At 35.3% G+C, this 13,896-nt stretch overlaps 2 protein-coding genes across 9 annotated transcripts in view; both read right to left on the bottom strand.

The window, feature by feature from the left end:
• Positions 1-13,896, bottom strand: part of LOC126927052 (integral membrane protein DGCR2/IDD-like) — a 392,464-nt gene that overhangs the window by 297,070 nt on the left and 81,498 nt on the right. The window lies entirely within an intron of this gene.
• The window catches only part of LOC126927056 (integral membrane protein DGCR2/IDD-like), a 211,178-nt gene continuing 198,987 nt past the window's right edge, over positions 1,706-13,896 (bottom strand). For 6 of the 7 annotated variants that reach the window (XM_050743414.1, XM_050743417.1, XM_050743411.1 and 3 more), the window contains exons 2-4: positions 9,999-10,180; positions 7,903-8,051; positions 1,706-2,144 (exon numbers count right to left, since the gene is read on the bottom strand). In XM_050743414.1, the coding sequence (XP_050599371.1) occupies positions 1,971-2,144; positions 7,903-8,051; positions 9,999-10,080 (405 nt within the window). In that variant the 5' untranslated portion in view covers positions 10,081-10,180 and the 3' untranslated portion in view covers positions 1,706-1,970. Of the gene's footprint in view, positions 2,145-7,902; positions 8,052-9,998; positions 10,181-12,519; positions 12,712-13,896 lie in introns of those variants that run through there. The other variant, XM_050743410.1, reaches the window with a different exon arrangement.

Genomic DNA, 13,896 nt, shown 5'->3' with positions numbered 1-13,896 from the left:
TGAAGCGTTGAAGCGTCAAAGTTGATATTCCACCAAGCTCTCGACCCTTCTATCTCAATAATCCTGATCAAAATTCGAATGAACTACCCAACGAAACGATCACCGTTTTCTATAGAATCTCTTTAAGCATTCTTCATTAAGGAATCGTCAGATTTTACCCCATTACGTTCTTCCATCACAATCTTCGTAATGATGAATAAAAAAATAAAAGCTTTTAAAACCCGACAGCGCTGTCATTTTCTAAAAACGTCGTCTTTATACTCCTGATGGCCACGAGCACATCCGATTACCAAATATAAAATGCATTGTGAGTGTGTCATCAGCATAATTTTCGTGAAAAGAGCAATTATTCTTGATAACTATAATTTGTAACATAGATTAAAATCGCTGATTTGATCCCCCTGATATTGTTGTCTTATGAGAGTTTCGCCTGGTCTTAATTGGTTCTGTTGATTCTTATCGTTGTGAAAAGTCGATTCGCTATATATCTTTTGTATAGAGAACTATTATGTGATGTAAGAGTGTAATGTTGTAATATTTGTGATCCTTACTTTATTAATTTTGTCACTGAGCCGTTCTTTGGTTCGTTGAGCAGTTCATGTTCCCTACTTGTTTCGCTTGGTACTTTCATAATTTTCGTAATTACAATAAAAGGTTTAATTTGTAATAAGTTAAAGATTTGGTCCCTTGCTTTATGATGTACGAGAACCTTTGAACTAACAACTTTGAAGTGACAATTGAACGAGAACTGACAAGCTTTCATTTCAATCTATATTTAAGATATTTAATATTTAATCGGTTTTCGTGACACCTAATAAATAATAAATAATAAATTTGAAGGAAAAAAAACAAGAGGTTAAGAAAAAATTCTGAAAGAGACACAAATCAGTAGTATTATTTTATATTACTTTGCGAATTACTTTTCAAGCATAAAAATAGTTTGACGGTCACTTGTAGTTCCTTCCTTGCCATTTCATTTATTAAATTCGTTTAATTTCGTAAACAAAATAGCCAATCGTGGCGAATTTGGTGTTTAAAATAGAATTTTGTCATACAGGCTGGTTGGTAATTGATAGTACAAGCGGAAAATTGGTGATTCTACTCGAAAAAAGAAGTCGAAAATATAGAATAAACATTTTTCGTCTGAGACTTTATTTTCGAGAAAATCGACTTTGAATTTTTGATCGGTATGCGTGCAACGCGTGCAACATATTGGAACGGTTTATCAACATAACGTCAATCGAAACACAATCTACAATAAAATCCGTTATAACGAAACGTGATAAAGTGCACGCGTACCGAGCGAAAATTCAAAGTCGATTTTCTCGAAAACAAAGCCTCAAATGAAAAATTTGTATATTTTCGACTTCTTTTTTTTACCAGTTACCAACCACCCTGTATATCCAACAGCTCACTTTTTCTTTGTAAATATTATTAATAATTTTATCAATTTTTTATATTTCCATCCTTCATACAAGTGACAATGAATCATAAAATTTTCATAGAAATCACAAAGATTAGGGGATAAGTATACCACTATATTTTCATATATGTATATGTATGTATATTCCCAAATTACATGATAGAATATGAATAATATTGAACAAAATATAATCAAGTATACAGTACCATGGAAATACAACAGATTACAATTTTCTACCTGTCACCGATTCATCGTCATCTCCTTTCATTCTTTTGACATATATAAAAACAAATTAACCCGTCTGAAATAATCATACCTCGCTCTTTGAATACAAAAATCTATTCAAATGAAATAAAGGGGAAGAAAATAAGAATAAATATAATTACTCAGGTATAATCTTCTCGAGGTATAATTATTCAGTTACAAATGATTCTTCGTTAACACACTACATTGTACACCACTTCTTTTCCCGGTGGCTGAAGCTAATCGTCGACGTTTATAAGGTACGAATTTTGTCAACGGCGCCATCGGAATCTTTATTGAGAAATTAAAATATTACAATTGCCATCACTAAGCTCAGCGTCCACAATACACTATGTTTTTCAAGTTTAGGTGAACCATCGACGATAACCACATCAGATCCGGACCAATACTCAGTGCCAACCTCATCCAGGCATTCGAACTCGCAACATCGGCGTCCAACGCGGAATCTCTTGCAGCTCTGTAATAAGAAGAAATCGATTAATTGTACGGATCAAGCGTCACTAGACTACTCGAAAATTCAGGTCATTCAAAGAATGAAAGAAGAAAGAATTGCTCCAATTCCACCATTGCTTTAGCAAAACTAGTATTTGAGAACCATTGGTCAAATATATTATAACACTAAACGTACATTTCGGGAACAATAATTTGTGCTACGAAACAGAATACGATAAAGTTCAAAGGTTACATCGATTTTCAAAATTTTATAAATTCAGGTGTATGACAGTATCAGTCAGCTCTTTTTCTGTCCCCAAGCGCCAAAATTCATTCCGACTACCATTTTACGTATTTTACAGAAGTAAGCCTTCATTCATCTCCCATTCCATCCAACAACATGCTCTCGACGTATTATCTTCTAAGTAAAATATTGATGTTGAGCCAGACATCCAACTGAATAATCTTTTCGGTGTTACTATAAGGTATTTAAAACCAGGGTTTGTGCTTATACGTTAGATGTAATACTTGGCATGAAACCTGCTTATATTGATATTAAATTTATGCATAGTAGGATGTTGGACCATTGTCAAAATGAAATTACAATACACACAGTTTCACCGTGGAAAAGTGGATCTTTCTAGCATGTCTACGAAAATGAAGGTTGGAGGGGGAGGGGAGGGGGAACTGTACATGCGCCAAACACCGTTACGTTCGTAATTTTTCACACAAATTTACAACTGTAGGGAAAAAATTATCTCTGATGTTTCAGACGTTAGAAATTGACAATATCGCATAACGGAATGCTGTGTTCTAGATATTCTATTTTTGTTACGAAAGTGGTACAAACGAAGTCCACTTAAGAATAGTACAACAAAATCGGTTGAGGTTAGGTTATCATGCAGATATCGCGGCTTTTGCTTTGGAAAGCACGCAACTGCCAGTCTCGTCGTCCCTTGTAAACGAGAGAAAGATATTGTAATTGGTCGGGATTAACATAAAACTCGTCGCATGCGATCAGATGGCCTGAATGTTTAATAAACGAGAGTAGAGTGCGTGCTACGTGGTTCTAGCAGTTTAGGCGGAAACTAATTATTGTAACCGGAGCCGAGATATGTAGCGATATTACTTTCCTCGACAAAGCGTATAAGGTGAGGAGAGAATCGCGATAAAGTATAACAAGAGACAGGAATTCTTTACGTAAAGCAGATCTGTCAACTAGATAGAGATCCTACAGCTATAACTACAGTGAATCCGTACTCTGGCGAATTGTCGTTTCACAAATAAAGCTTCTGAAAAACGGAATTCATACAATATAACTGCTGTTGTAAGAATCTACATATCTGATTTCGCTGCCGTATTTGTCAGAACGTTTATTTATCAAAAAAACGCATCCTCTGTAATCCTCTGTAGTTTAACAAGGCACAGTTAATAAAAGAGATGGAGCGTTAAACGGTGACGATTTAATCACTGTTAAATAGATATTGGTCTCTTTAGTTAAAATGCCCTATGATCTATTTGCATCATTTTTTTTCATGCAATTTAAAATATTTAAATAAACAATATTTACCAAATATTCAAATATTTAAAGAAACAGTAGTCCATACAATATAATTTTATTTGATGGTTATTTGATATTTAATATTTTGGTTTACATACAAAATTGAAATTATACTTTGCTTGAGGACAAAAATTCTAATTGCATTCCTAACATATACCAATAATTATTGATCAAAATAGAAAGAACTGCAGGACTAGGAAGATTACTTAGCATCTTATATAGCCTGGCAAGGCTCGAACGTTTTATCTTCCTGTAGATTTTCTTTGCTTTTAGACTTTCCTTCCATTTCTCTGAATTGGTATCTTCTGTACACTATTTATAAAGGAAGAATAAATTACATGTTACATCCAAGTTACCAATCCAAATAATTTTAAGTAAGAAAAGAGATCTAATGCAGCAGTTTCCACTTAAATATAGATCCGACGATTATTTACGAACAAATAGTATAAATCTTTTAGCAATATGAAATTCGCAATATTTATTCAAATATTTATATTTATAATACGCCATTAGCAAAGAAGACATGTTTGCGTGCGTTATCGATTTTACGCTTTTGCCACGCAAACATGGAAATTGCGATTCAAAATTGAATTTGCACTGGAAACGGTTGAAGTTCCCGACTTCACGTGCCCGAAGTGAACGGACAGAAGGATTGAGCTGGAGAACGCTCTTGGTGAGAACATAGACGTGGACAATCTGATCGCCACGATGACCGCCAAGAACGAGAGCTGAGATAAATTCAGGCAATTTCGCAAGACCGTCATGTCTCACAGGAGGGTGACAGCGAAGGCCTTGAAGGAGGCAAGGAGGAGAACGAGAGCAACAACAACTACGCGGAGCAGTGAAGGCAGAGATACAAGACAACAAAGAACCACAGAAGGAGATCAGCCCAGTATTCTGAACTAGCTGAGAAGATGACGAGAGCAATACAGAATATACAGAATAACTGCCAGAAGAAGAAGATACAACGGGGCATGAAAGGACAACCCTGATGACTGGCGACAGGTTTTACCGGGGTTGTCTGTCCCCGAAGCAAAGGAAAAAGGAGGAGGGGTTTTTAGTGGGTATGGCAACAACATCCGCCCGAGTCCCACATAACCCAGTGATGCGGATCACTGGGTATGCGTAACAGCATTTCCCCTCCTCACGCAAAAAAAAAAAAAAATAAACTATACACTCTATCAATTTTAAGTTGATAATTTCGTTATTATATAATTTTTCTTAGTCTAAACTGAATCCAGGAAGAAGAACTTTCATCCAATTACATACTTCATTAATTTATGAATTGTATTCGTTACCGTACGTACAAAAAGAAAGTTGACTGATATAAAAATTCAAAGGATAGTACTTCTAAGCTCGCGATTAGAAACAGATTCAGTTCAATGGTTTAATTTGCCATTTAATTGAATTCTCTGGCAATTTCAGCGAACTATGGGCTTTAAAAGTGTCCCGCGTTCAAACGCAAGACTTCTCCTCCACCTTTCCCTTTCTTTCAATTCCAACCTCAAGTAATTGACCTATTAATTCGACGATATATTTACATGCTTGCAAGGGATTCAAACAACTTCGTTGCGTTAAATTCGCAATTATAACCAACACGAATGTCTCAATCAATGTGCAGCTCGAAACAAATAAAAGATAATTAACTTTTCAATATAACGATTGATATGTTTGATGAAGAAAAATGTATGAATTTTTAAAAACGTCTCCTAGTACATTTAGCATTTTTATAATAAAAACGTAGAACACACACGCACACATATACTATTCCATGAAATGATTTGCACAGCAATGAGTCTAATCCTATCATATTATAAAGGGATGAACGAACTTTTCCTAATAAATATAACTTTATACAAAATCTTGTTTAAAAAAATTAGTTTTTTATTCTCATTAAATTAATTTAATATCAGAATATATAATTTTAGTCGTTATCAAAATTTTATGTCAAATGCGTTCATAGATACATATATAAATATGTCGGGTTGACGTTAAGATTTGAGTGAGGGTTAAGGGCGTGAAACGAATCCCTATTGGCGCTAGACGTGATCATTATGCAATAGAGGAGATATTTACTAGTGCAAATATGACTATGATGAAATTGGACAAGTAATCGCGATAATTAGATACTCGAGAAGCTAATGACAATGATCCTAGGCTCACTAACGAATCCGCGGTCAAGGGGATGACGAACTCTACTTTTCTTCAACGTCTAAGTTGTACTCAATGTTAATGCATGGGGCAATCACTACGTATCTGAGAGTTACTTGAATCGTCTTTGAGATCGTACGGGAGAGTGGTTCTCCATCACGGTAACGCTGTCGAGGAAAACTATGATGGGTGTGCCTAAGGGCACGAAATCATCGGATTCGTGGAGAAAAGCCTTCATTCGGAAAGTGAGGGAAATTGGCGTTACTGTTAATTGATCAATTTCCATGTTGGTGGTTAGGGAAGCGTGCTAACCCCCCTTAAGAGAGAATTCGAGAAGAGGAAGCGTCGTTCGTGAGAAAAATAGATTTCTCCTATTTTCTCGTAGTTGGGACGAGGACTGTTTGTCGGTTTGAAGGACTTTAGTTAAACAAATCTTAAGATTTATAGCGGGTCCTCGGGCTAGCTGAACATGTACTGTGGAGACGCGTCGACATCTGGTAATCATCTTACTCAAAGAATAGAGTCTGCGTGTGGCGAGCCACGGGACAGAAATCGTTGAAATGCTTACCGTCGTGCCCCGTCCTAAGTATTTCTTTTAAGGAGAGCTATAGAGTTACTTCATGCCTTTGTTAGACAAAACGTTCATCTCTTGACCGCGACTACGTTCGGCGACTGGTTGTCGCCTCGAGCCCGAGCTCACTATCATAAATCTCAAATAAGTACAGTCGAATCGAATGACAACAGTTTCTTAATTCGGCTATGGTGAAATCTAAATTACAGTACTAGGGGTCTTCCCAAAGTTCCGAAGGGAAGGTTCCGGTGTTCTTTCATCTCCGACAAATAAATGTCTAATCCTATGTATTTATTTCAACTGAAATCTTAACTTAAATATTTATTAACAATATTCTGACGAATATGCAATGAAAGACAAAAACAACTTTATTTTTCTTATAGAATGTCTCATGCTTCTTACTCATTTTATGTTTCTCGTTGTCAGTGCGTAACTACTTATCAACCGCATGAATGCTAAGTTTTACTACTGAGAAACGAAGAGACATATAGATGCAAATATACGCTACCTCGCGTGAAAAAACATCAGATACATTAACCAGAAGGAATATCCGATACATATAAAATTCATAGCGTAGTTATTTATACATACGGAATATTTCTTTCTGTATGAAATATTCTTTCTTCTGAATTCTTATTATAAATGTATGTCCATTTCCTACCTTAAAATGTCTCTCCTTTGAAAAACTCCATTTAAATATAACGATTAACAAAATATTACCAATAAAAATATTAAAACGAGATGCTGAAAGAACCTTTTAATGAAGTACAAATGATTATTTCAACTTTAATTCTGTTAAATTTGAATTGAATCATTTATAAACCGAACAGGTGTATAAAATTTTATTGCGTAAAAATGGTGAAGCTGAAAATTAGGAACGAATAACGAATGAGTAACCTAGTTTCATTAAAAGGTACGTGTACGTCGATCCGCGTAACAACTTCGACACTCCAATTATTATAAAGCATGTATCCTTCAGAGATTTTTTGCGCGAACGCAAGATACCTTTTACACGTGCAACTGAATAAGTGGAACGTGATTTTCAATATTTCTTCTTGTAGAACTTGTAACAACATAACTGTTTTACGAATATTTTCCCTGACACTTTTACAACGATGCGTAGAAATCTCCTTTTCTAATTAATAATTTCAGCATTTCTCTGAACAGTTTCGTTGCGATTAAAAAATATACAAAGCTTACGACGTGCTTGTTTAAAAATATTTATATGGAACAAGATTTCGAATTTGTCGCATCAATCGCGATCTCAGCAGGTGTAAATTAATTCGTTCTAATGAACGAATAAATTAAACGGCTCGTGACAAAAATTATCCCTGTCCATGTTTGTCTTTCTAAAACTAATTCACGGCGAGTTAAATGAATCGCTGTGTACCCTATTCGCGCAGCATGTGTTTTAACGACCAGCATGCAAGCGTTAACGGTGTACTTTAGTTTCGCATGGTTGTGCTAAGCTGGTTGCTCTTAGAATGAGCATATACTTACAAAAGGAGGTGAACAGAAGATAGCCTTGCACCATTTTGGCTCCGAATGGTAGCAGACGCAGAGGCTGCAAACCGAAGGTCCCGGCACATACAGCAGCCCATGTGAGATAACTTGTCCTTCGAAATCAGTACAGTTTTCTTCTAAAGCCACTGAAAACGATTACCAACGTCAATATCTTTGCCCCTCGACAATCGTACGCGCAGTTACGCTAACCGTTTTAACACCACGCAGCGTGATCTCTCAATTCGCGTACCGTGGTAAATTGTGCCACGACGTATGGTCACGATCATTAATTCGCAACGCGCTCAAGCGAGCTCGTCGTGAGTCATATCAGAGTTTCCTCTCGTAATTACTTGTTTTTCAAATAATCATAAACCAAATAAAAAAAAACCAATATAAAAAATTACCTCTTGAATCGGAAAACCAAATCCTGCATTATAGAATGTTATCGCGCAAACGAAACGCAGAGCATAAATATTTCGCAAACTTTTGAGTGTTTGTTGTAACGCTTCCAGTATAACCGATGAAATGAAGCGCGAGCACATCGAACGGTATATTTCGATGAAAAAAAAACAGGATGAAAAAGGGCAGCGCGATTGTGTCGATCGGTACTCCTCGCAAATAAATAAACGAAGCTCTATCGCGCTGCATAGCACAAACCGATACGGAGTCTTGAAACATCCGACACTAAAACGGTTAATAACATTACGAAAACGACCGTACCAGGAAATTTTTGTCGAACGGATCCGCATTGCGGCTATCACGATGCTTCTTCGTTGCATCGATGCTTCGTCGATGAGATTAAAGCACCGTTGAAATAGGTTATTCGATTTCTTACATGGGCAAAAAGTTTTTATATCGTGTTTGCTGTTTTACTTCGCAAGTGTGCTTTACAGTATACGTTAGAACTCCAAGTCGAGCTATCCGAGTTAAAGTCTCTTGAAACTTAAAACGGCACTTAAAAGATATAGGTATAATAGAAGGTTCGTTTAAAATTCAAAAGTGTATATACGTACATATACATTTGAATAAAAATAGCGGATAATCTCAAGTAAAAAAGTAGGTTCGTGTTAGCAAAATGGTTTCAAAATACTTGTCAAAAGTCAAACGACTTGACTAATTAAGAATGGATGTAAGAGATTGAAAGCAAAGGGCATCTAAGAGTATCAATTAAGTAACAAACTCACGGTGACAAAGAGGTTTTCACTCGCTCGAATTCAAATAAATCGGTTAATTTGAGCGAAACTTTAGGTGCACGAGAAGCGACACGCGTCCTCAAGGACTACGAAGGTTCTACTCGAACGATTGAAAACTTTTCTCTGGCCCGGTGTGTATACACAAGACGTGCGAATTTAAAGTGCAGATTGTATTAATTGAAATAATTGGTTGGTTTAATCAAATTAATCGTTTTAAGCTGAAATGACGAAGGTCATCCAAGTAATTGATGTCCACTGTAATTATTTGTTAATCGCGCGTGGAATCGGAACGATTCGACCTCGTTCCAACGCGAATCGTTACTAAGGCAGAGGCGGCAATTAATAATTGTCGCATCATTTGTTCGATCGTGTTCACAAATTCAAATACGGCTGAGTGGCGGAAACCATTTATAACACGTCCCGTACCGCGTAGGTCGTATACATATCTCAGGATGAATTTTTCGTACTTCGCCGCATATATTCACCATGTTAGACATACCATAAAATATTTCGTGCAATCGCGTATTCCTGTCTAATGTCAGGAATTCTCTTTCCATAGGTCTGCGTTTTCCATATTATCTATTTTGCTTATCAGTAAACATTCTTACAATTTGTGATTAATACTGTACGTACAAGAACGTTAAGTTTTTGACGTTGTAATATTTCACATGAAATAATAATGGCTGTATATCGACAAACTTATTAATTAATTAAATTCGTGTATATCAAGTTTCCTATCATTTAATACTTTCGTGTAACTACAGAGATTTGATACTATGAAATGAAATATAAAACTTGGTAAAAAAACGCGCTTCGTTAGGAAATGAGGATAATGATGCAAATATTTTTTGTAGCCATTATATAGAATTTCGATGGTATAATTAATCAGTATCAACTTACCAGCCCCTGACGGGAAGAAAGTGACAAAAATAACCTGCAAGCAGATGAGAATTGCAAGTATTTTCGAGTACAGGTCCTTCATGGTTGTAAAAGATCAGGGGATGTTGTCGCTCTAGAATAGGCGAAAATCAGCTGTTTCAATAACTGCTTTGTGGGCACTGGAGTGCGTAGACCAGAAATATCTGCGACAAAAATCAGAATACATTTGTTTTCACATGATTGGATCAATTTTGTGTAGGACTAAGCTGATTGAACCTAACACGGGATAATTGTCCAACTTACGACCTTAACAAGCCCGCTTGATTCCCTGTAAGTGCTTGAAATTGATGCTTGTATTCTTTCCAGATTAACAAGCTTTGCCCCCTCCCTCCCTCTCTATTTCCTTAGATCGAGTTAGACTGCCACAACATATTATCCTTCTTCTTTTCTTTTCTTTTTTTTTCGATCTTTTAAAGCCTTAAATCGCTGGTTATTATAGTGTATACATTCAATTACTCTGTAAGTCGTAAGTACATGTTTTACGTTATTTTTTATTTTCCAGCTAAATTCCACAAAAACAAGAAATATACTTCCAACGTGTTTTCACGTGTCTCTAGCAAAGATCTCAAAAACAAGTTGCGGCGCAATTTAAAACGACAAATAGCACCGTGTGTCTCGTTGTGGCAACGCACGCTTCGTCAGCTTTTTAAAAGCGCTCTCTGTCTGCTTTTTTCTCTCTTCACCGCCTATTCGTTTTTTCTTAACGAGTGAAACCGTTTTTACGAGGACGGGAGCACAGAAATGACGTACTGGCAATTCTGTTTCGTGATGACACAAGCAGCCCGATTTCAGTGAATTAAACCTGGCCCCAAGCTTCCAATTATCTCTCCCTTCCTTTCCTTTATTTTTCCCTTCTATATCGAGTTTCAGGTTTTCTAAATTTCCATTACAATCAACTATGGCTTTTCTCTATTTTATATGTTAGCCGATGATTCATGGCAAAAGCGTCGGCTGTAAAAATATTTGGAGTTGCAACAGCAGCAAGTGTGTTTTCTCAAACAGAAAATATTGGAAGCGTACTCGTTGGCAAAACAGTTCACGGATAGTTCGTCCTCTGCTTGTTATTTGTTTCAATACCGTTAGCAAATAAATTCATGAAACATAGTGGTATCGCATAAATTGAAAATAAAAGCTTAGCGTATACTTGGCAGTTGAACTTTGGCTATTATACGCATGTTATATATATATATATATATATATATATATATATATATATATAGAAGATCGCTTAGAATTTGGAGCTTAATAACATATCTCAAAATCATTGACATTAAAGAAGGTGAACCTTACTTACCAAATTTCCTTCCGTCAAATGATACATAAAAATTGAAAAAAATAATATACATAGTTTTGACTTTCTTCCGCATTATAATTTGAATCACTCGATTTATTCGACTAAAGATAATCAAGCAATAACCTCACTTTACACGTATTCTCATCACGTGAAATAGATCACATCAGGGATTTTCAAAAGTCGATGGAATATTAATAGCGATTAATTATTTATGGATGTATTCTGCACGGTTAAAGCAATCGCCTAGTGAATTATCGAGTTCCAGGAATATGAGCGGTAAACAGGATTGCAGCTATAAATGACTCTCTAACGTGTATATTAGAGATGAATTTGATCATTTATCCTCATAATATGAAATACGCTTTTAAGTGGAAATCATAATTAACAATTTCCAACAGCGAAAAGTAAATAAATCGATACGTTTAAATCAATATTAGAATTTCTTAATATTTTTATCAAATATTTTTATCAAATATTTTAACATCGTAGAAGTGTCGTTGGAGAGAAATATTAGGTTGTTCCAAAAGTTTCTTTCGTTTTATAAAGAAATGATAGATGTACGATATTTTTTGCATTATATTATTTTATTCAATTATGTGCGATCCACCTTTCTCCAATTTAATATAAAATAACATAAAACAAAAAATGCTGTGTATCTATCATTTCTCTATCAAACGAAAGAACATTTTGCGAAAATATAATAGAAATTTAGCTTTAACACAATATAAAAATGGATTGTGATGCCCCTAGGAGATAAGAACAATATGATTAATATTAATAATGAATACGTTAACGTTACGAAAAGCAGCTTTTGCAGAAGGCTATAACCTGAAAATGTTTACTAAAGAATGATAACATGAATTTTCTTAAGTACCCCATTTGATACTTAATCTGCTTTGTAAATACTGTACGTCCTAACTTTGAAAGAATGCAATTTTAGCCAGAATGTTTCAAATTACCTAGCCGTATTGTTTCCTTGTAATGTAATTTATATTTACATTATCTCGCGTAATTCTTTCCACTTTATTGACTTCTAAACGTTAATGTAATATAATTTTTATAATATAATTTTAATCGAAGTTATTTAAAATTTGTAGTATCTCATCCCTACTAGAATAATATTAACAAATATGCAGAGCTCAAGTCGAATAACATCGGCTCAGATAAATGATCGATCATCAAACTTACTTTTGTTATCGTCGATGTCAGTGATTTTGAACCAGCCAACGTCCATGGCAATCAATATTATTTAGCCGGTCTTAACGCAATGTAAAAAGCAAAAAAAAGAGGAAGGAAGGAACAGGGAAGCAAAGAGATAAAACGAATTTTTCATTTTCTCGAAACTAGATCGAGTTTCAAGCTGCTCGTAAAAGAGTCTGTAGCCAATCTGACTAAATTCGACGAACCGTACTTGAAAATTCACAGAGAACTGTGATAACCATCGAAATCTGTACAATTTGTCGATTCATCGCTTGATTAAAAAATGGAACAAAATGAGGCTGATCAGCCGGCCTTTCAACTTCTAATGATCCCTATCGTTTTACCCTAGGTTGAATGCTACGATATAAGCCGAAACAGCTATAAGTAGGGTTCACGTGATTGCCGCCATCTATTATTCACGCGTTACACATTCGCCAGACGGACGCGTCTAACGGTTGACATTGTTTTCTACCCTCAGTTCCAACGCAATTACGTTGCTACGTGCAATCAAGTCTCGAGTGAAGCTAATGATAAGTTGTTGTTCGATCCTACACAATTACTAAAATTATTCAAATTAAACTAATTTAGTCTAAAAAAACAAGTAATTTCGTCATATATTTCCTTTCATAATAAGCCATGGTTGGAATATAGTAGCTGACGAAAATATTCGTATACTTGTAGAAACATTTTAGGGCTGTATTATGCATAACGGCACTATAGAATTAATACTGTAACAGAATTCTACTATCATGGTTATGCTGGTAATATTCGAAACAAATCTGAAAATCTATGTAGATGTTGTAAGATATTCAGTACGAGTACTTTGCATTACTGTTATGTACATAATCACGACGAGATAAGGAAGGTACTGTTCTCTATTGCTCATCGCTACCCGTTGCTAGTAGCAACGTACTATGCATATATATCTCGTAAAGATTTTAAATGTAGCCAACGAGACCATTTTTAATATTTGACTATCGTGACCCATTACAGTTTCATCACTTTCGATTAATTGAACACGACCCGCACCTTAAGACTAAAATACACAATATAAGTATGGCACAGAAAATCTTTTAAAATTTACGGACGACTATTTATGGTATTTAAAGGCAGCAAAGATAATAATTAGCTGCGGATTTTCCTCGAATCGTAGCATACAATATGGAATCTGATTATTAAAAATTACAATGGAAATACAGTGGATTTCCATAAGATATTCGTGCTTGTGGCATTTTGGAAATAAATTATTAACCCAAATGGACGACCTCGATACTCGAGAAATTTTGTGAAGCTGACGTCAATGGCGATATGTACTGTTGTTGTGCTATCATTTCATAGTAAGCTGTATTGATTGCACTTCTATTC

Source organism: Bombus affinis, unplaced genomic scaffold, assembly GCF_024516045.1.
Source record: "Bombus affinis isolate iyBomAffi1 unplaced genomic scaffold, iyBomAffi1.2 ctg00000070.1, whole genome shotgun sequence".
In the NCBI taxonomy this organism is placed as follows: Eukaryota; Metazoa; Arthropoda; class Insecta; order Hymenoptera; family Apidae; genus Bombus; species Bombus affinis.
Note: the sequence above shows the minus strand (reverse complement) of the source record. Positions and strands in the feature narration are given on the sequence as shown.